This window comes from Podarcis vaucheri (assembly GCF_965113315.1).
Source record: "Podarcis vaucheri genome assembly, chromosome: 17".
Taxonomy (NCBI): Eukaryota; Metazoa; Chordata; class Lepidosauria; order Squamata; family Lacertidae; genus Podarcis; species Podarcis vaucheri.
In genome coordinates this window covers 9187905-9211247 of record NC_138755.1, presented here as the reverse complement: position 1 = coordinate 9211247, position 23343 = coordinate 9187905, and the positions used below count along the sequence as shown (strand labels likewise).

At 42.9% G+C, this 23343-nt stretch overlaps 1 protein-coding gene across 7 annotated transcripts in view; it reads right to left on the bottom strand.

The window, feature by feature from the left end:
- The window catches only part of VAV1 (vav guanine nucleotide exchange factor 1), a 64931-nt gene that overhangs the window by 20464 nt on the left and 21124 nt on the right, over window positions 1-23343 (bottom strand). For 6 of the 7 annotated variants that reach the window (XR_014214989.1, XM_082205405.1, XM_082205404.1 and 3 more), the window contains 13 exons: window positions 21425-21483; window positions 17850-17915; window positions 17334-17442; window positions 16041-16136; window positions 15376-15444; window positions 10237-10340; window positions 9442-9541; window positions 7311-7406; window positions 6719-6787; window positions 3981-4067; window positions 2910-2995; window positions 662-794; window positions 328-437 (listed from right to left, as the gene is read on the bottom strand). Coding sequence is in view for 6 of the 7 variants with exons in the window: in XM_082205405.1 (XP_082061531.1) it covers window positions 328-437; window positions 662-794; window positions 2910-2995; window positions 3981-4067; window positions 6719-6787; window positions 7311-7406; window positions 9442-9541; window positions 10237-10340; window positions 15376-15444; window positions 16041-16136; window positions 17334-17442; window positions 17850-17915; window positions 21425-21483 (1184 nt within the window). In the remaining variant the exon portion in view is untranslated. Of the gene's footprint in view, window positions 1-327; window positions 438-661; window positions 795-2909; window positions 2996-3980; window positions 4068-6718; window positions 6788-7310; window positions 7407-9441; window positions 9542-10236; window positions 10341-15375; window positions 15445-16040; window positions 16137-17333; window positions 17443-17849; window positions 17916-19257; window positions 19422-21424; window positions 21484-23343 lie in introns of those variants that run through there. The other variant, XM_082205409.1, reaches the window with a different exon arrangement.

Genomic DNA, 23343 nt, shown 5'->3' with positions numbered 1-23343 from the left:
CTTATGGATTGTTTGTTTGGAGCACACACAGAATAAAGACATCATTGTGTCAAGAACAGGTTGCAGAAAACACCCACAACAAAACACCACCCTGGATGGGCCCTGGATGTCCATCCCAGCCCTTCAGAAAGATTCAGATTCTTACATCAAATCTGCCAATTTTACACATTTTTTCTGGTAATATTATGGTCAATATTATGCTGCAGAATCATGGTACTGTCATGGAAATGTTCCAGTGACTAGAATGGATCTGCAGCCGGATCGCAACAGTCTTGGGATTGTAAAGGATAGCATACAACAGGGGCAGGAGTAGAAGAGTAGACCTACAGGGCCATTTCAAATTGTTCCATCCATTTCTTCTTCAGCTCCCGCGTCTTAAAGTACAGTTCAAAGCCCGAGGAACCATTAAGCTCGATTAGGACAAACATGTGAGTCCACTGGCAAGAAGAAAGAAAAGGGGAATAACAGATTAGCATAAAATCTTGGCTGGGCTATATTTATTGACATGGACTCCTTTGTTCCCTCTTAGTCCCATTTGGGAAGAATGGGAAGAACAGAGTTCTGTTCTGGGGTGGAGGTGCCTGCTGAATTAAGGCCGCAACTCCCATTCCCTTCTCAGCCCCCCCCCAGCCCAGCCCCCAAATGCATACCCAAACATTACCTTCTTGTTGTCTTTCTCTACAGAAGAGTCATCTCGGATCTGGTAGCTGGACAGATCGACAAATTTCTTCATATCGTATGAATCTCCTTTCCGCTTGCAGATTAGCAGGGCTTTGTCCAGGAGGAAAGCATACCTGCAAGACAGTTTTAACTTGAGACATTCCAACAAGGGTGAGATAAAGGTATCATACCCACTTCTTTTTGTCCCATGTCTAGAAAGGTAAGCTTTCACCTCTCTACAGGTCCACCACATGTGATAAAAAATCCCTTCCTTTTCTTTACATTTCCAACACTCTTTATTTCTTGTCCTATACATTTTAGCAAGTTTGGTTGGTGTTGAATACCACCTATACATCATTTACTGGGAAATGATATATAACGAGTTGAAGAAAATGTATAAAAATACTTTTCTTAAAAAACTGGAAGCCTTTTTCCTAGGAATAGTGGGGGATGAAATACCAAAGGGAGATAAAAAATTATTTATGTATGCAACAACTGCAGCAGGAATTGTTTTAGCCCAAAAATGGAAACAAAAAGAAATACCAACAAAAGAAGAGTGGCAGATTAAGATGATGGACTTTGCAGAATTAGCGAAACTGACGGGGAAAATCCGAAACCAGCACGATCAAGCTTTCCAAAAAAAACTGGAGTAAATTTATACAATATTTGAAGGACTATTGTAAGCAATTAACAACACTAGCAGGATTGTAAGAGGACTTATAATGATAATTGGTTTTAACTTTTTACATTTATTTTAAAATTGTGACCTTCAGAATGAGTGAAGTGTAAACTGGAAAATGTATAAATGCTATGATATAAAGATTAACTTTGAAAACCAACAAGTGGGAGGGAGGGGAGTTGATAAACTCTTGAGAGCAAAAGAAGTTAAATGTACAATAACAATGTGTTTAAATATTATAAAATGTAAACTTAATAAAAATATTTTTTTGAAAATAGAAAGCACATGTCGAATAGGTTTCCCACTCGTTCCATGCTTTCTAGGCAAGGGGGCCGAGTGGTTTTATGTTTGCCCTGCCACTTTCCCCAGGAAAATACCCACTGTTTACCGCTGAATCAGAACAAACCTCAATCTGCAAAAAACCCCAATTTCCTTTTGTTCTGTAAACAGTGAATTTTCCCTGGAGGAAAGCGGTGCAACAAGAGGAAGTGTGGAAGAGCCCATAAAAAGCATGCATTTTATAATCTTATTATGCAGTCTCCTGCACTGAATGCAGTTAACAAACAACCTTGCTTTGTTAGGCTTCCCTTGGTAATATTTTTGGGTGCTATCCAAAGCTGCAGTTTTCTCTACGAGGGAAACCTCTGGCTCTGCTGTGCACTGAATGTCGTCTCTGCTTGAGCACTTAAGACTAGGATGCCACCGATAAATCTGCCATTGAAAACCACAAATGAGATGAACTATTATAATTATGGGTGAATGCAGACATGCATCTCGGTGCATGCTGAAGCTGGATATAGCTCACATGCGGAAACAGCAGCAGACAGTGAATGTGAAAGTAGTTGCAAAAACCAAACCATGTACAATGAGGGAGTTTGTGGGCCAAGAAAATGTTGGGCTGCTTCAACAAAGGGCTTATCCACACTTATTTTTCCTCCACACTTACCAGACAGCCCGTGCTTTATAGTCCTGTGTCTGAGCAATATTTCGTTTGTTCCAGAGCTTTCCTCGCGAAAACCTGCCATTTAACACTGAATTGGAGCAAACAGCAATCCACAGAAAAATCCAAATTGCTGTTTGTTGCGCTTCAGAGCAGGTTTGTTGTGTTTAAAGAGCAGGTTTTCATGGGGAAAGCTGTGGGGTGAAAAAAAGATCTTGAAGTTTGCTAGGGGTCTTATCCAACCACTTAATATTGTCTTTTCTTCAGTGCTGACATCCTATTTAAAACCTGTGCTGTGTTATGAAAATCCTGGGCCCCACGCTAGGCAAACCAAGAAGTGTCTAACTGATAAATTCCTAGGGAAATATTAGCAGACCACACCAGAGCCATATCATGAAAAAAGCACCAACCCAAGGCCCAGGACCTTGCTGGCCTGTTTGATAATCTGGCCCTGTTCAGAACAGCCTCTGTTTCCACTGCTGGAAAATAAAAGACCAAACCAAGTACAGGGCCAAGTGTGGATACTCATTAAACTTTTCCATGGACCACCTGAATGAAGCTCATAGACAACCAGTGTCCAACAGACCAGAGTTTGAGAACCTCTTCTCTAAAGGATGTGCATGCCATCACCTGTCTATTTTTGAGCGCTTCTCCCCGCTGATGATCTTGAGCTCCCCGTCAATCTTCGGCCTCCCAAAGTGAGCCAGGGATTGTGTCTAGGGAGAAGGAGAACGTGTTCCTTTACAGGAGATCAACTGGCTGCATTCAGAAGATGCTTATTTAGGACTGGACCAAACTGTTATCTCCCCCACCCTTGCCAGGCAACTTCGACAGGTGGATGGAGCCATCAAGTGACCTATTTTCGCCTGCATGGTTTGAAACTAAACCATGTGGGCAAAGTCACAACCTGCATAGCACGTGTCTTGCCAAGCCCAGAGCATAGCACTCCACAAGAGCCAACCATCAGCTCATCAGCTGATCCTTGAAGCTTGGAAAATCCCATGCAAGCACTTTGCAAGACCTGATGATCCTCCAAAGGCAAGTGCTGGATATGGCAGGCAGTTCCTTTAAGAATTATATGCCTTCATATTAAGGGAAGCTTTTACAACCTTTTGTTCAAACAGTAGTTCATTTCAAAACTATATACCGTATTTTTCGCTCCATGGAGCGCACCAAACCATAGGGCGCACCTATGCTCTCCAGACTTCAGCGAAAGCCTGCATTCGCTCCATAAGACGCACACACATTTCCCCTTCATTTTTGGAGGGGGAAAAGTGCGTCCTATAGAGTGAAAAATACAGTATGTCCCTGATAAGATTACAAATTTTGGAGATGGTAGGAGCATAGGAGAAGACATATTACATATTTTTTGGGTGGGGGGAGAGTTCTGGAAGCAAACAGGGAGGATGGGGCATTAGCAGGAATAATTTTTTATTTGTTTACTTAAAGCTGTTAGAATGGCAGCTTTGCAAAAGTGGGAACAAAAGAAATTCCAATAATCAAGATAAGAATGGGATATGATTGTTGATAGTATTATTTCTCTTTCTTTTCTCCTTTTTTATTGTATCTAATTCATTTGTAACTGAAAATCAACAAAATACAAATTTATATTTTTCAATGGATATGAAGATACATGCTGGAGTCGAAAAACCTTATTAAAAACAAGAGAAGGTAGGCAAAATCTCTTGCCGCAACACTCACCAAGTTCTCAATGGAGAGCTGGAAATTAGTGATTTGTTTCAGTGTTTCATTGTCCCTCTTGACTTCATTCACACATTGAGCCAGATCCTAAAGCAGGAAATAATGAGATCCGTTATTCGAAAAGAAATGATCGGTTGGCGTACTTGCCAAAGATCAAAGAGGTAAGTGAGAGTTAAACAACAACAACAACAACAATGCAACAAACCCCTTTTGGCAATGTTCTGAGGAGTCGTACCTTTCATCATAGTTTTATTCTTGTAAGCACTCACAACCCTGTACGGTAGGCCTGTGTTCATACAAATGGTTTGGTGCAGGGCAGGAGGTAAACTGGAATCTATCAGTAGGTCTCTGGAAGATTTTAGTCAATTGCCAAGAATTTCTAACTTCTGCTTGTTTCACAATAGCAAATGGCACACACCCTTTGGAAATGTGACAACTGAATTTAAGAAAGCTTGCGGAAACTATGAATGGAACCTCGTGTAGAAAGATTGTAAGCTCTTCTCAGTTTCCCATGTTCTTTCACACTAACGGCTTATCTGGAATTCCTCTTGTCCCACTGCTTTCCCTTGGGGAAAATCACTGTTCAATCAGCATTCAATCGGAGCAAACAGCAGTTTGAGTTTTCCCTGCATTGCCATTTGTTCCAATTGATCACTAAAGAGCGGGTTTTCCTTTGGAAAGGAGTGGGGTAGGGGAAAACAGCTCGGATCTGTACTGAGAAAGTGTGGGTCAAACGGAAAACTGATGAGCCCTGTTCTTTCTAGGCATGGCAGAAGCAGAAGTGTGGATGAACCCTAAATGTATGTCTGTAGTTGGTGGCTCTTGGGATTCTGGTAAAACACAGGTAGATCCCAGACTCACAATCCTGAAGTCTGTCCTCCACTAATTTTAGTATTTTGAATAAATCAGGAACCCCTGTCAAGATTTTCCAGTTGGTTGGAACCCGCAGACAAGTCTACATTGGGGCTGAAAACCTAAGCACATTTACCTGGGAGTACGTCCCATTGTATTCCATGGGTCTAACATGCAAGTAAGCAAGCTTTTGGAGATTAAAATATACAGTAAATGAGAACATACACAGAAAGAAGCAAGATGTCTGTTGTGGTGACGCCACCTTGCAGCAGGTAGGCCACACCTGCAGGTTGCTGCCATCACCACCCCAAAGTTCCCTCACCCGTCGTACTCCCTCATTCCAGCGCCACTGCAATTCTTCCCCCTCATGTGCATCAATGACTGGAAGAGCTCCAAGAAATAAAAGTATACTGGGGTAATTTATATTGCATTGTAATTTATAGAGGTACTCTGTATACAGGTTTAATGGTAAGGCTATTGGGTTAGGGCCTGGAAGACCCGGATTCAAAACTTTACTCAGCCATGAAGCTAACTATATGACACTGGGGTAATTGCTATAATCCCCCCCCAATTTTTTTATTGAGTTTTGTGCAAATACAAACAAGACTAGACATAACAAACAAATCTACAGAAAACAAAGCAAATAAAAAAAACAAGAGGAAAAAACAAACAAAAAACCAAAAATAAAATCATGAACAAAAATGAAATGAAATTAACTATACAATACTATCCCAAAGCATCACTTCTCAAATTCTCTTTATTTTTGACTTCCATCTACTTCGCTACGATTCATTCTATCTATCTGATACGGTTTCTTCCTGTATTTCAATTCATGTCCTCATCTTGGTATAAGGAAACATTTTTTTCTATTTACGGATTTATTCTAGCCCCAACCAAATTTTGCTTGTTGAGCCTTGTCGCATTCCCACTCCTTTTGGACTACATCGATTGGTTTATTCCTTAATGATTCGGTCATTTTTGCAAGTTCCAAGTACTCGTTTAACTTTAATTCCCATTCTTCTCTAGTAGGGATCTGTTCAGTTTTCCAGCACTTGGCTACCATTACTGCGTATAGAAATAATATTGTTCTTTCTTTTGGGATATCGGTGGTTAAAATCCCAAGAAGGAATGCTTCTGGATTTTTGGGAAATGTGAATTTTAATAGTTTTTTCATTTCTTCGTTGATCGTGCCCCAGACTTTTTAAATTCCTGGGCACAACCACCACATATGAAAGAAGGTTCCCACTTGTGATTTACATCTCCAACATTTGTTATTGTGGCTTTTGTTGATTTTAGTGAGTGATGTATGCTGCCTGCAGTCTTCTGTCCATTTACATGAGAGTAAGTTGCACTGAGAACCTCCCTTAATTGAACTGGGAAACAAGCCGCAGAGTGGTTGACTTAGTACTACAACAACATTACACGGGAAGAGTTTGGGAAGCCAGGCACCCCACATGTGACCCCCTAGGTGCCCCACCAGGTCTAGGTTCCACCATCTTCTGTTGCTTGCTATAAACCAGAATAAGAGACGGAATAAGAGACCTGCACTAGTACATGCTTTGTATGCAGATAAAATAAAATAAAATAAAATAAAATAAAATAAAAATACTCAGCTTTAATGCTCAACATTTCAAATTCTATCTCAAGCATCAGGGCTGAGAAAGATTCTCTCCTAGAATTCAGATTATGGCCATGGGAGTCCCTGAAGTCCCACCCAGCTGATTTGCCAGAACCACTCCCCCACCCAACTGACAGATACACAAACAAATATCCTCAGGTGGCCTAGATGGGTGTACAGCCTCCCTTTGTCACGGGACCCCAGAAATTCTAAGGCTGCAAACACGATACATTCCCTAGAATCTGCCTAGCCCTAGAATATGTCTCACCCGCATAGCATCTAGCGCAAGCCGCAGATTCTCCTTTTCTGTTGGGTCCACTGTGTATTTGGTCAGCTCCTGGCGGGAGGGAGGAGGCAGAGAAAAATGAGCAAACTTCTGCATTTGGGAGATAAAATAGCCAAAGTAATCTTCACTATGTGCTAACATTCATATGTCAGCATCATTACTGAGAGCTGAAACCAATACTTTTTGCCAGTAAAGAGTTGCTGAGTCCAGTGCAGAATTTCGAATTACATCAGCACAAAGAGGAAACTCACGTTCCAGGAAGCTCACTTTTCCTACGGCAGGAGCTTATAAATAGGAGTCCCAGAGATGGGGATGTCTTGCCTAAACAAACAAACAATAGGGTTCTTGGCTCCCAGCTTGCCTTCTTTCACTCACTATGCTTTAAACACCTTCCTGATCTAGAGGCAGAAAGAACCCTAGAATTGGCTCACTCTAACTGGAATTTATCCAGCATGAGCTTGGTCAAAATGAACGGAGGCTGCACAGAAGACAATTGTGCCATATATTTTCAGAGCAATATTCCCCTTCCTTTTCCTTCTCCCTGGCGTTACATAATCTGATCAATGTTTGTTACCTGCAGAAGCAGATGATATTTCAGTACCCGCTGCATGGGTACCATGAGGAGGTCTCGCAGGCTGAACCGGCCATTATTGGCTCGTTGCGAACATTCCTAAAAGGCAGAAAATTGGAGCAAAGTTCTCGAAAAACAGCACTGTTTGTAACGTTTTCTTTCTTTACATATATACAAGCAGACTATTGGAAATAAGGAGATTCCTAAAAACTGGGATCAATTCATCCTACACTGAATCCCCAGAGGGTGGGTTATGTGCCTCCGAAAGTGGGATCCCAGGTTCAGCTAAATCCAGCTCTCTCTTTTTCATTTTTTTTATTAAAATTTATGTTTTACAATTTAGAATATTCAATTAGACAACCTTAAAATATAAATTACTTCCCTTCTTCTCTTTCCATGCTTCATTTTGCATATTTTATATAAACTAAACCATTCAGTATTCCATTGTTACTTCCATCAAAACTTATTGACACTGTCAAATTTATCATAATGCTGCCAATGTTTTCAAGTGCACACAATTACCCCCGATATATTCAATAACATTTTCCAATCTTCTTCAAAAAAAAATTCTTCTTGTTCTCTTATTCTATAAGTTAGATCGGCAAGCTGCACATATTCCAAGAGTTTAAGCTGCCATTCTTCTTTGGTTGGGACCTCACTCGTTTTCCATTTTTGGGCTAACAAAAAATGGGCCGAATGTGACTTAGGGCTCATCCACACTTATGCTTATCCCTAGAAAGCAGGCGTCCAAGAGGTTTTCGGCTTGTCCCATTGCTTTCCCCAGGAAAATCCACTCTTTAGCACTGAATTGGAACACATGTCCATCTGCCCCTTTCCACTCAAAAGTGTTACCTGAAGGGATTACTTCACTGTCAATGTCCATTTAAATTTTTGTTGTTATTAAATCCTGGCCAACCTGCTACTAGAGTGGACGGAGGATTCTGAGAAAGATGGGAACGGAGCGGAAATGGCTTTTCTGTCCCGGAGTGGAAAACCATGCAATTGGTATTCACTGCTGTTGTTTCAGTCCGTGAATAGTCCTAACAGATCACTTCCCCCCTCCTGGCCCTTAATAGCATTGTGTTTCCTTTACACTGAAATGAGTGGGGTGGAATAATGAAATGAAAACGTAATTCACATAAATTACGGGAGTCTCAATTTTGTCACAGTGGACAGTGGGATGTACAATGTAGTTTTGGCAGAAGATGAGGGGAGGCAGGGCAGAAACTGCACTGAGTGTGACAAACATGGGGTGGAACAGGAAAAGGATGCCTTCTTAACATCTGTCCTCACTTGCAGGCCTTTTTCTTTAGCCAGGGGTCAACAGCCAGCATCCGTAACAAGCCACTGATTTTAGGAGGTCTGCTTTTCAGTTCAATAGGTTAAATGTGGCTTACAAAGAAGGGTCTAGAGCCCAGCTTCCAGTTTGCTACCATAGCAAATCAAATGTTAAAATGTAAATATTGCCATTGCATAATACTTTTGTTTTCATCCATTGCAGAGCTAGGAGCACCTAGAACTACTGAAACCAATGGGCTTAGGTGTACTTAACCAGGGGCACCGACTGTGGCCCAGGTTGCACCATGATGACATGATGTCATGCCGTGACATCATCATGATGTCACGTTGCGACATCGTCATGATGTCATGTTGCAACACCATGATGGCACCAGAAGTCAGTTTCTGAGGTCTTGCAAGGCTTTGGACAGCATCTCTGAGGACTCAGACATCACTTCTGGTGCTTTGTGAGGCACCGGAAGTTGAGGCGGGGGCACTGCAGTGTGGGTGCTGAGCACCCACAACGAAATTTTTATGGGTGCTCGGGCCCCCCTATAGTTGGTGCCCCTGTGCCTAACTCTGCCCTGGATTGGATTGGCTGTTTTATTATTAGGGTTTCAGTTTTAAGCCGGGTGATTTACAGCACTACATTTTAATACCATTGCGCTGCCCAGTTGTGGCATGTGTCCTATAACGTGAGGTCCCAAACACAGAATACATCACGTCATAATACAATTGGAACAGGCTGAGGAAAACAGTAATCTCTACTGCTGGGATCCATGGATAAGAAAGTTTAGCAGCAAGCTGGTATGTGGTGGGAGTCCAGCACATTAATGTCAAAGAGCAGTTTCCGCACCTCCAGTCTCATGCGTACATCCACACTGGTATTGGCCACCTGGTCTAAGTGCTTTGTGGCGGATTCCACCTGGCTGCAGTACCGACCATAGAGCAAGAACCTGCAGGCAAGCAGAAGAAGCTGGTGTGAATGGAGGTCCGGTGAGCTTTGGACAGACACCTGGTGCCAGGCTTCGGGGAAGTCTATCCCTCCCCTGGTGGCAGCAAGAAGCAGAGAAAAACAAGGAAGAGTTCTTACTAAGGAGTTTCTTCAATCAACATGGCGAGAGACCAGGAATGCAGTTTGTCTCCCGTTAATGGTGTTGCTCCAACTGAGCTCCACCCCCTTCCCTTCCTAGCAACTGCAGTTCCCCTTATGGTGGCCGCTTGGGGATAATTGTCTCTTGAGTCCTTTGCTCTTGCACCAACAATGAACGGCGTGTTCTGGAAGAAGGGGGGTCAGAAATACTCTCCAGTGATAACGTGTCTGTCTCTGTCTCCCCCTTCTCTTCTCCCAACACCTCCCAACTCTTCTGTTCACCTGTCTCTGAGCTGTGACCTTCCTCAAACCACTGCTGTAATTCAACACTGCCTTCCTCTTCTCTGGAAGCTTCAGGAGAAGGGGTTGGGCGATCTCCACCATTCCTCCTACTCAACCTCTTCTCCTTCACCTGGGCATGAACTGCATCTAAACATTGTTCAGGGGAGGTGCTGCATGGGTTTAGGTTGAAGAATCCAGGACTTACCTTTAACCAGGATTTTGCCTGAGGCCACAATATTATTGGACACACGCAATCATGCTGGGAGGGGAACTCACCTCTCCTTGTACTTGATGAACACCTGGTAAAGGTTCTGAGAGTTGCTAAAAGATAGGGCGCTCTTCAGATCCACCAGAAAGCACCGATGAACTTTCAAAAGTTCCTGATGCAGGAGGAAAACAGAGTACAGAGAAGAATGAACGAACCAAAGAACAAGGACTCTGTAGGAGAATCTATACTCAAAACAGTGGTCATGGTTTTCAGAGCTCCGTAGAATCACGGCAGACACCCAGGGAACAATGCAGTCTCCAACACCACAGTTGTAGGAGGACTGAAAAAGGGAATACAGTCGTACCTTGGATGCCAAATGCCTTGTGAGTCGAAAATTCTGGCTCCCAAACGCCACAAACATGGAAGTAAGAGTTCTGGTTTGCGAACATTCTTTGGAAGCCAAACGTCCGACACAGCTTAAGCAGCTTCTGATTGGCTGCAGGAAGCTCCTGCAGCCAATTGGAAGACACACCTTCGTTGTTGAATGTTTTCAGAAGTTGACCAGACTTCCAGAACAGATTACGTTCGACAACCAAGGTACGACTCTAAGAGGACACTGATTGGGGCCATTCTGGGTTTTTTTTGAACTTTGTGCAAACATTACATTTATTCAGGTTCACAGGGAAACTGCAAAATAATTTAGGAAAGGGTTGCTTCTTCCATTCTTACTGATAAATATTTCTTATAGAGCTGATCCCACTATGATCCATGTGAATGTTATATAGTCTGCTGCTAAAGCCAGTAATTGCTATGGAAAAGTTTTGTGTGAAACTTTGTAAAGACAAGGTTCCAGTTGTTGTTATTATATACGTTTACCTTTTTGGTGTTGGCCCCGGATTTACAGAACTCCATTCTGTGTGAAATTAGGTAGGCTCCATCCCTCAACAACTTTAAATATGTCACACACACACACATACACACACACACTGCTGATTTTTAGTGGGCAGTCTGCAGTTATGGGTTTTTAGGAGGAAAAAGGCACCCCAGACAAAATCAGAGGAACTCCAAAAACAATGAAAACAGTGTGAAAGTGATTGATAAGTTGACAAACTTTCACAATGTAAAATGAACACATATATGCAATGATAAGTGATGGCCAGTGTTATGTAACAATTGCAACAACTACAACAATTTCTGCAAGCACTTTCAACGAGGTTTCCTGGATTGCATCCTGTTTCGTGCTTCATCAGATCAAACTGAGTTTCTCACAGATGGCAACTGTAAATCCTATTTTAGCTTCTTGTTTATCTTTTCAAAACTATGTTCATCTTAAAATATAATACCATAAATAACTTTCAAAACTCGTGAAAGATTAAACTCTTAAAGATTCAAAACGTTCGAAAGATTAAAACAATTCCAAAGTATTCCCATGCTGCCCTCACTCGCGTCTTTACATGCATGGCCTGCTCACCCATCTGAAGATTTTCTACATTTACTGTCAGAGAAACAGGCTGGGTGCGGAGATGGAGGTGTTTTTAAAAGCCAAAACAAAACAAAACTCTGCTTGTCCCCTAGGCTATGCAGTCCCCCCAAACCCTGTGTCATCAACAAACTGGAACCAAGCTATTTGCTACCTCATGCATGCCTGGCTGTGCCTCTGTAGTTGGGGAGCTGTTGGCTGTGGAAGGACAAGGAAACCAGAGGCAACTGTGACTTGGGTAGGATCCCATCATCATGGCTTCAGTCTCTACTGCGTTCAGAAATGATGATCAAGCAGAAAAACTCTTGCCGGAATGAGTGACTTAACTTTACAAGTGAGTCATTCTGGCTGGAGAAGAAACGACACATATATGCACATACCCTTTTGCATGAAATATTACAGAGGACCTAGCAGAGGAAGGAAGTCTAGGCCACAAGTGAACTCAAATATGTAGCCTTGCAAGATGGAGATGACTGCAGTGAAATAAACAATCTGTCCTGAGGCTACCTGGCTCACAGTAAAGTAGGCAAATATTCATGCTTTTAGGTGCATGCTGCCATCACAGCTAGGTGGGTGTTTTTCAGTTCCAGGGCGTTTCTGGAAAACCAATGCGTTTGCACAAGTCCGGCAGACAAGGTAGAAGTGGGAGAGGGGCTGCATTGGTTCAAAGTGAAATGGGCTGCTATCCAGTTACAAAACGATTTTACTTTGTTTAATTAGCGGGATGTGTGTGTTTATAAGAACATCTTATTAAAATTGATTTTAAAAACTTTATTGTTCTCTTTTTCGTGATTGGTCAAAGCACCTTCTTTAGTGTCATCCTGCGCTCTTTATTTGAATTATCTCTTGTCCCAGAATATTCGTGATGACAAATCTTTGTGCAAGCAGATGTGCTATTAGAATGCATGTGTGGTGGAACTAAAATCTTCACTATATATCCAGAAACCGCATTGAAGTATCCTCTGTGATATGTAAGGGGTCCTATCTCAGATTACATGCTCCTACCTTAGCACTTCTAAAAATACTGGAGTCTGTTTCCCATCACCATAGCAGCCACACTGCTGGGCTGAATTAGCTCTTTGCAAAATCTTCTGTGAAATGTCCTGACCTGGACCTTTCAGAAGCTTTGGATCAGAACTTAGCTATACCACAGACTTTATGCTCCTCTAAATGTTATTACACAGTGCTCAGCAAATGTATAACACCCACCTCCATTTAAAAAGATATTTCAAGAGAAAATATGCATATTAAAATACAAAATTACCTAAGAATTTTGATTACAAAGTACAAAGTTATGTGGGAATGGTAAGGTAAAAGGTATGGTTAAGTGCAGTCAAAGGTGACTATGTGTCGGGCTGGACTGAGGAGGAATGATGGGGACTGGGTGCCCCTTCTCCTGAACCTTCCCAAGAACAGGAGGACTGTATAGATTTAGAACAGTGGTTTGCAGAAGGGCATAGTTCAGAGACTGCAGAGGGGGAAAGCTAGGAAATATTGGGAGAGGAACAGCAGGAGGAAGAAACACTAGGGGAGAGACAGCTGACAGACTTGGTGTCTTTGGACAGCATTCCTGAGCCCCCCTCTCCCAGGACAAGGAGAGTAGGACAGAAAGCTCAGAGGCAGAAAGCCCAGATCAGCTGGTGCATGGATGACGGAGGATAAAAGAGATGGAGGGGGCTGAGCTTTACTTGGAGTAATGTCATTACTGAATAGGGACTACATTCCTTTGTCTCTCTCTGTGAATACTGAATAAATTGTGCGGTAAGAACTCTTCTTGTTTATCTGCTTTTTTGGCTGCGCTCAGGGGAGGGATAGGATTCCCTGAACCTCAACATTATGGGGTGTGGCACTTATTTCGCTTCAGGCCAAGGGAGCCGGTGTTTGTCCACAGACAGCTTTCCGGGTCATGTGGCCAGCATGACTAAACTGCTTCTGGCGCAATGGAGCACCGTGACGGAAACCAGAGCACACAGAAACGCCATTTACCTTCCTGCCACAGCGGTACCTATTTATCTACTTGCACTGGTGTGCTTTCGAACTGCTTAGATTGGCAGGAGTGGGACAGAGCAATGGGAGCTCACAGATTCGAATTGCCAACCTTCCAACTGGCAAGCCCAAGTGGCTTAGTGGTTTAGACCACAGCACCACCCGCTCCCCTTATGTGTGAATGAATGGAACTATGAGTAAAAACATGCAAAAATTACATAGGATGAAAAGAGAAAGCTATACCCACTTCTAGGTAACCATGGGCTCATCTAGACTTTCTTTCTTGCCATGTTTCTAGGCACAGGCCTGTGCTTTATAGCACTCTGTCTAAGCACTTTTTATTTCCCCTCAGCGCTTTCCCCATGAAAACCTGCTCTTTACTGCGAGCAAACGTCAATCCTCTGAAAACCCAAATTGCCTTTTGTTCCAATTCAGAAATAGGAACATTTTTTTGTGTGTGGAAAGAACCAGGGCAAAAAAGAGGAAGAAGGGGGGAGCACACAGACACAGAGCTTTAAAGCACGGACCTGTGCCTAGGAAGCATGGGCAAAAGGAAAATGTGGTTAAGACCAGTGAAGGGAAGGGCAAGCGTCTGGGGAGTTAGGAGGGAATTAAGAAACTTGCTTTTTATGCCCCCAAAAGTTGTTAGAATGTTTTTGTATGCCACTACAGCAGCAAGACTTTTACTAGCCAGAAATTGGAAATCGCAAGAGATACCAACAATAGAAGAATGGCAGATGAAGATGGTGGACATTTTGGAGCTGGCCGACCTGACTGGAAGAATCCGCAACCAGAAGGAAGAGGAATATCAAGAAGATTGGAAGAAATTCAAAGAATATTTAGCCAAATATTGTAATATAAGATAATTAGAAATCACTTGGAAGTATCAAAGAGGCTTAGGATTAGATTAAGAATGAATTGTAAAAAATTAAGGATAAGAATACCAATAAAAGAGAAGAGGGTAGTAAATTGAAGGAGTTAATTTTATAAGAAATATGATTTTGGAGAACTGTTACAAGGTGATACAATGAAATTCAGTTAGGGGGGATTTGAGGAAGTCAGTTAACAATGAAAGTTAAATTAGGTTAGAAGTAATAAGTGTTTTTATTTGTCTTTTTTCTTTTTTGTATTGTAATGTGTTTTCTTTAGTGTGTTTTGTATGTTATTTCTGTTACAAATTTGGAAAATTAATTTAAAAAAATGGGAAAAAAGGAAACTTGTTTTTTACAATCTGAGCCAGAGAAGAACTGTGGTGTCCCAGATCTCACATAAGTCACAGAGGTTCATATCCTGAGCCAGGGAATTATGACTTTGGCAGCATCACTACTAAAAGCCACCAAGGCTTCGGTCACAAACTGGTTGCTATGTTAAACCAACCTACCGTATTGGCTTGAATATAAGCCACACCTTTAAAATTCAAGGGGGGGGGGAAGATAATACTCGAATATAAGCTGCTCCCTTAAAATTCCGCAGGCACTCACACCCATTCCGTTTTACCGTATATCTTTGTCAGCAGCGATATTGTAAAAGCTGATTTTTGTAAGGTCGTTAATTGAAGCCGCACTTTAACTTTTCACGGTCAGAATTTGGAAAAAAAGTGAGGCTTATATTCAGGCCAATACGGTAATTTTAGCACTTAGACAATGGACAACAGTAATGTGGGGCACTTAATATATCTAGAGCGGCTGGCAGAGGAGGAGTACTTAAAAAAAGCAATGTGCCTGAAAGATTAGATTCTTACCTCAATGTTAATAAAAATATTCTCCAGGTCCTGTGGTTGCAGAAACAGCTGCAGAGGTTTCATGAAATGCTGGAAAGAGCACAACCTGGTTGAAATGATCCAATAACAAGCACAATTCAAGGCAGCAAGATGCACATTGGCTGATGGGGGATGAATATACCATACAGTACTGGGGAGAAATTTCTGCATGCCCAGTTTAGCACTATACATGCTGTGAGCAGAGGAAGATGCCACTGTGGGGAGGGATCCTTCTCTCAGTCTATCAGGCTGAGGGCCACGCTCCCCCTTCTTTGTCGCTACAAACAAAGGGTAGAACTAAGTAATGAAGACATGGTGAGCAGCTGCCACCAAAAACCTCAGGCCCATTTTAACCTCTCCTTCCAACTCCCATAATCACTGGTGCAACTCAATTTGTGACCTGACGCCATCTGGCTGAGTGAGTTTCTCTGGCCCTGCTCCACGTCGCCCACAACCGCTGGCAGGAGCGAGGAAACTCACAGCACGACAACATCGCCTGGTGAGTTGCAAAAAGCAAGAAAGAGGAAGACAACCAGACAGGGAGGTGCTGCTTCTGTGGCCTCGAATAAGGACTGAATGTGGGGCAAAGAGAAATTCGGCCACCTGAACTTCTGTGAGAAGGGAGGAGGCGGAAGTGGCATGAGTACCTGGTGGATAGATTCTAGTGTGCTTGTGTATTTCTCCTCCGTCTGTTGGATCTCCTGAAGGCAACATTTCCTCTTGTCCAGTTCAGTCATCCGCTGCTGCAAAACATACAGCACAGTGGGGAACCATGTTATCAGATGAGTTGCTGTGGGTCAGTGGATGAAGCCTGGGCCCTGGACTCAGGTTCAAATGCATCACTCACTAGGCCGCCCTAATGATGTTAACTATGTTAATGGGTCAGGTGTTAAAAAGGGAGGTTCGCCTGGTGCCTTCATTATATACTTTTAGACGCCAGGTAAAACATTTCTCTTCGACCAGGCCTTAGGCTGATTAATATTCTACAGCCTTTTAAATGTGTCTGGGGGAAGAGGGGGTTATTGTTTTGTTGTTTTGGTTTAATTATCTTGTATTTTATTCTGTCAATTTCCCTGAGATCTGCTCTGGAGCCAAGTGAGGATTCCCAGGTAAGATCCTCCCTCTATTGTATGGGCAGGTAATCCCTCCCCTACCTGGCCTGATCTCCTTGGCAACGCTTCCCCCAGGTGGGATTGGACAACTGACTGGGGTAGGTGGAGACCTCCAGGTTATCCCACCTGAGGGAAGGCAAAGCCAAGCCTATGCTGATGGAGCCACTCCAGATCCAGGGGCTGTGCGCGTCCACGCAAAGGTCACCCCCTGTTTTATGCGGGGAGCGGTCATTATTGTTTTGGTTTAATTATCTTGTATTTTATTCTGTCAATTGCCCTGAGATCTTTTCATGATAAATTTAATAAATCAATAAGAAATAAATAAAACAGGAATAACACTGACTTGTTTGCTTTTAATTTAATCTTTCTAAAATGGCGACCAGGGACTACTCTACAGGGCTGCTGTGAAGATGAACAAGTTGCAGATGGTAAAATGCTTGCTGTGTCTGAGAGATAAATCTGATAGATAAATCGGCCTGAAAGCAGAGATGAGCGCTGCACCCCATAGTCCAGGCATCCCCAAACATGGCCCTCCAGCTGTTTCGGGACTACAACTCCCATCATCCCTAGCTAACAGAACCAGTGGTCAGGGATGATGGGAATTGTAGTCCCAAAACGGCTGGAGGGCCGAGTTTGGGGATGTCTGCCATAGTCGAATTCGACTGGACTTAACCGTCCAGGGGTCCTTTACCTTCTATACCCGCATAAATCATGCAGTGTCTTTCTTTGACAGACTGCACAATGACTTTCTTCTGATGGTGGGTGGAGCTGGAAGCAGTAATTGCGCCTTCCAAGGAATAGATAGATTACCACCTCCTGGCCACTTACCGGCATGACACTTGGCTCTGACCTCATCAGATCCTCGTAGATGTCATCTCCTTCAGCCTCCTCATTTTCCACACAATCATAGAGGTCATCATCTTCCTCCATGGTGTCACTGGTGGAAAGGGAGAGAGAAATAACTTTAGCCCTCCCACCCCTGACACGAGAGAAGGTAGATTTTGTTGGAATGAGACCATTGTGGCTTCAGTTGCCATGGGTCACGGGAGTCTGCCTCAAGTCGCTATCTAGACTACCCTCAGTTACTTTCAAAGACCTGTATTCCTGAGAGAAGCTTATTGGCACAATGACAATCATTTTCCCATCAATACTTCTGCGCCTTTAGCAATCGTAGAAGCAGCAGGAATTCAGGAGGGGAAGGTTCTGCCAGCGTACAGTGATAAGAAAAAGATCCACTTGGTCATTTTCTGATGTCATGCATTCTTCCAAGGCCCAGGACTCCTTCCAGGGAAAAGCAGCATGAATGATTTACCCCTCCCCTCCCAGAATGGTCTTGCTCCTTACTCAATCTGATCCGATAAGCCACTGTATATATCATCATCAGCGATGCTGTCCTCTGTAGGGAATGGCCTGTAAAATAACAAAGATGGTTTAAGATCAGAATGTAATATCCACAAGCTACTCAAGTACCTGCAACTAGATATATGCCTATATAGATATAGCATTTATAGTGGTATCAGAGGATGCTTATTTCAGATGCTGCAGCCCCTTGCTTGGTAACTTCTTTTGGATGAACTTATCAGTCATCTAAGGGCGACAGATTGTCGGCAAAGTAAAAAGGTAAAGGTAAAGGACCCCTGACAGTTACGTCCAGCCCCGAACGACTCTGGGGTTACTGTGCTCATCTCGCCTTACTGGCCGAGGGAGCCGATGTTTGTCTGCAGACAGTTTTTCCAGGTCATGTAGCCAGCATGACTAAGCTACTTCTGGCAAAACCAGAGCAGCGCACAGAAACGCCGTTTACCTTCCCGCCAGAGCGGTACCTATTTATCTACTTGCACTTTGATGTGCTTTCGAACTGCTAGGTTGGCAGGAGCTGGGACCGAGCAACGGAAGCTCACCCTGTCGTGGGGATTCGAACCACCAACCTTCTTTTGGATGAACTTATCTGTCATCTAAGGCCGACACATTGTCGGCAAAGTAAGATTTATTGCGGACTTATCAACAATATTTATTATTTGCAACTTCAGTGGTTGGTCTTCAGTCAAGGAAAATTTAAGGTGCAATAAATGTACGGAGTGCCATAAGATTATTTGGCATACAGATAGCTGTGAACATATCTTCTCTTTCTGGCCCAGTTGTCAATAGAACTGGGCTGGAGTAGACCACGAAAAGGTTCATGGCTCCCCTCTTTGGTGAAGCCAAACTGGCACTTTGAGCAAGGCAGGGATGGGGAAAACCGAGAGGGAAATGGTGGTTTAAAACAACACCAGAGGTTTGAATAAATCAGGGATGGAGAGACACAGAGGAAATTGGTGGTTTTAAACAACAGCAGTAAAGGATGAATGGAAATACGCTGAGAGAGGAAAAAGTGATTTTAAACAGTAGCAGAGGTATGAGTAGATTAAGAAAGTGTTACAGGAATTCTAAGGTCTCATATATATAAATCATATGTTCATAAAAATACAAGGCCAATGCATATGCATAAATGCATAAATCTACAAGGCAAATGTTAGCCGCTCTTAGCCCGACTTTGGCTAGGGAGGGTGGGATATAAATAAATAATAATTATTATTATTATTCGTATTATTATTATACATAAGTATATAAACCACGTGTCTGAAATAGTACAGGAGAACAATCCTGAAGTCATTTTGACTCTCTCAAACTACTTTGACTCTCCCAGTGACCTCAAATATTTCTCTGCAAGGAGGAAAAAAATGGAAAAGCCTCTCCACTGTGTTTTGCTTACCTGTTTTAAGGGCATATGTGTGTATGAATAGGATGAGCCTGTGACCTGGATTCAGGAATTAATATATTTACCATCACAAAAGAATGGGTGGGCTGTCCAAGTAATGCAATCAGTGACCATTATCAGGTATCCTGGCAGACAAGATTTCTGCTGTAGACCGCCTCTTTCTGTCATGTATGTATGATGTTTTGGGGTGTGGTCTCTGGCTACAGGGTGAGCAACTTCAAAAGTCTATATAAGGGCTTGCTCACCATTGTTCTGGGTCCCCCCTGCCTCTTGCATGTGGTGAGTGGGGACCCTGTTGCAACAGTTAATAAAGATCAGGCTTACTAGCTGCCTTGCTTCTCTCAATATTCTCTGGTTGGCCTCTGTTATTTTCTCCTTCCGATAGGGAACCTACTTAACGACTCTATATGGGCCCTTGGATACCCCATAAGGGAAGGGGAGCAGTTTTTTTCTTATAACGAAATGGATGAGAGGAAGTGGCAGATTAAAACAAGGCTTGCTTGCAGCGAGAAGAAAGTTGGGACAGGCTGTGTATGTTAGGCTTTTTGGTGTTAGTTTCTGTCATACCCGTTTCTGCTATTTCTCCTTGTTAAAATTTGTTGGTTATCTTTTTAATATACAGTATATATTTTTAAAAACAACCTTTATTGGCCCTCCACCCCGATTTACTGAAACCTCTGCCATTGTTAAAAACCACAATTTTCACCTCAATGTTCCTCCACACCTACTCAAACTTCTGCTGTTGTTCGAGTACAGAGAAAAGGGAGGAACACTCAAAACAGTGGTCTGTGTGCAAGGGGGATAAAAAAAGAGATAGGAAAAAGGGGTTAGAGATGACAATAGGGCCGGTGGGTGTATGTGTGCACACACGCACAAAGGGAGTTGCACCACAGCAGAGAGGAGAGGAGATGGCATGGAAATGGGGGATGATCTGTGTGAAAGGGATTGTTGAGAAAAGCAGGAAGTACGGTAATTGTATGGGGTTGAAGAGGAAAGCTGGGGCACGAAAGGGCCTGAAGGGGATGGTGGCTTAATAATTGGACTTACTAGATGTACTTCGTGGGAGGAGGAAGATGCAGGAAGTTACCATGGGGGGGGTGACTTCTGTGTGAAAGGGGGTCTCACAAAAGAAGGCATGGACATGTGGTGCAGGTGAAAACTAGGGTGCAAAGCAGCACTGCAGAATACAAGAGAGAAGTGGCTTCAGAAAGTAGGTTGGGAAGAGGAAGAAGAAGAAGAGTTTGGATTTGATATCCCGCTTTATCACTATAATAATAATAATAATAATAATAAAATAATAATAATAATAATAATAATAATAATAATAAAATAATAATAATAATAATAATAATAATAATAATAATAATAATAATAATAATAATAATAATAATAATAATAATAATTTATTATTTGTACCCCGCCCATCTGGCTGGGTTTCCCTAGCCACTCTGGGCGGCTTCCAACAAAGATGAAAAATACACTAAAATGTCACATATTAAAAACTTCCCTGAACAGGGCTGCCTTCAGATGTCTTCTGAATGTCAGGTAGTTGTTTATTGCTTTGACATCTGACGGGAGGGCGTTCCACAGGGAGGGCGCCACTACCAAGAAGGCCCTCTGCCTGGTTCCCTGTAACTTGGCCTCTTGCAGTGAGGGAACCGCCAGAAGGCCCTCGGAGCTGGACCTCAGTGTCCGGGCAGAACGATGGGGGAGGAGACGCTCCTTCAGATATACTGGACCGAGGCCGTTTAGGGCTTTAAAGGTCAGCACCAACATTACCTGAAGGAGTCTCAAAGCAGCTAACGTTCTCATTTCCCTTCCTCCCCCACAACAAACACTCTGTGAGGTGAGTGAGGCAGAGAGACTTCAGAGAAGTGTGACCAGCCCAAGGTCACCCAGCAGCTGCATGTGGAGGAGCGGGGAATCGAATCCGGTTCACCAGATTATGAGTCTACCGCTCTTAACCACTACACCACACTGGAAGGTGACATGAGCTTCGCAGTTGCATGGGGTGGGAAGGAGAAACTCGGGGGTGGGGCGTGTTAATGTGAGCAGAGATGGCAGGGGAGTAGAGTGAGCAAAGGCACAGTCCCTATTTTTACAACAGTTTCACAAAATGCCACATCCGTGTGAGCCACGCATGAAAGCCATCTGCACTTACACAAACCCTTTGTTCTGAGCAACCTGTGTCCACGAAAGTATTGATAAGGTGTCAATCACCTACGTGGAAGGAGAGAGAGAGAGAGAGTCAGTAACATTGGACTTAATCCATGGGTACTTGATTATTGACTTTAAACATTAATATTCCACCATGTTTTGTAGAGCCAAGGCAGCTTTTGTTGAAATGTCAAAAAGCAGAGCCAGTAATACAATATACAACAAAACAATAAAGCCCAATGAATTAAACAGAAATTCAAGTCCATCCCAGAGACATCCCAGTCCCCAGTGCCCAGCCAGAGCATGAAGAGCCAGCCAGAGAGATGGGGAAAATGGCGCAAGATGAAGAGAGCTTTACTAAGTAGCCTGGGCTCAGGGAATGCCACTTTGCAGCTGGTTGTCCAGTTCTGAATTTCTTTTTAGAAACACTTCTAAAGCCTTTACAACGTAGAAAATAACTGAAAGGAAGAACACGATCTAATTGTTAATTGCTGTAATGTATCACATTGTACTGTTAACATTATTTAGCTGACATGTTGCATAAACGCCAATGAAATTAGTCTATGTTTCCAGAATGTTTGCATATAAATTAAGCCTTTCCTGTTACCTTGACTATAATTACTTAAGGTACAATTGTTCCATTTTAATTTAACCGAAAACATTCTGATAAGGCTACTTAGGAGATGTCATGTTTGCCGTATTTGGGGTGGGGTGGAAGTAAGAGCTGCTTTAATTCCAGGGTTGCCATAGGTCCTCTTTTTCCAAGACATGCCCTCTTTTTCATGATGAGAATCATCATAGAGATCTATAGTTAAAAGGAGAAGTTGGCAAATGTGTCCTCTTTGTTGCTCTTCAAAATATGGCAACCCTAATCCGCACACATATAAATACACTCAGAGACTATCAAGATGAAGGACAATGCCGGTTTGCTCAGTTTCCAGATGCCCCTTAAATAATAATTTCCAGAATAGTAGCAAACTGTTCCCTGCGGAGAGGGATTGACTGTTTAACCACTTTGAGAACTGTAGCTCTGTGTGGGGAATAAGGGGGTCTCCTAGCAACTCTCAGCACCCTTAACAAACTACAGTTTCCAGGAGTCTCTGGGGGAAGCCATGACTTATTAAAGTGGTTTTATACTTTTAAAAGCATTTGGGGCCTCTGTTGTTTCCATGATTGCTACTGAGAACTGATGCAGCACAGTGACTCAGTGTGTGAGAAGGGAATCCCCCACTTCAAATTCTACCTCTGACTCAGCCATGAATTCACAGGGCAAGCTATCAGCCTTAGCTCTCAACACTATTGACAAGTCTTACAGGGCTGTTTAAAGAATTGCTAAGATAATGTGTGTGGAGTGCTTAAAGTGTTTAGGAAAGTAACTATATAAAGGGGCACAATCCAACCAAAATTAACCACTTTTAAGTCCCGTTTGAGAAAGTTAAACACATACTGAAATCTCTCGCTTAGATATTAAGAATGCTCGATTCTGGCTGGATTGTATTGTTATTCCTGTATTAGTTCATTATTTTGGTACTTCATGTATCTGCAATCGGTGCCCCCTCTTTTCAGAATCTATGGCTCTACAGTGCCCCTTGCTCTTAAAAAGTTGTTGCAACTCTGGGGCTGAAATCCAGCTGCGACAAGGATTCTGGAAGAGCTGCAAGAATAGGGCCAAACTTGCAGCATCAGCGATCCAAGGAGTTGGCTAAGACAGTGGGCATCAAAAGAGATGATGTAAGCAGGGCATCTGACTCTCAACCTTGCTGGCTTCTGTTACAAAAACTTCTTTCTCAAAAGCAATCAGGAAAAGGTTAAGTAGGAATCTATTTTAGGTCAAATTAGGCATGATGGGGGGACGCGGGTGGCGCTGTGGGTAAAAGCCTCAGCGCCTAGGGCTTGCCGATCGAAAGGTCGGCGGTTCGAATC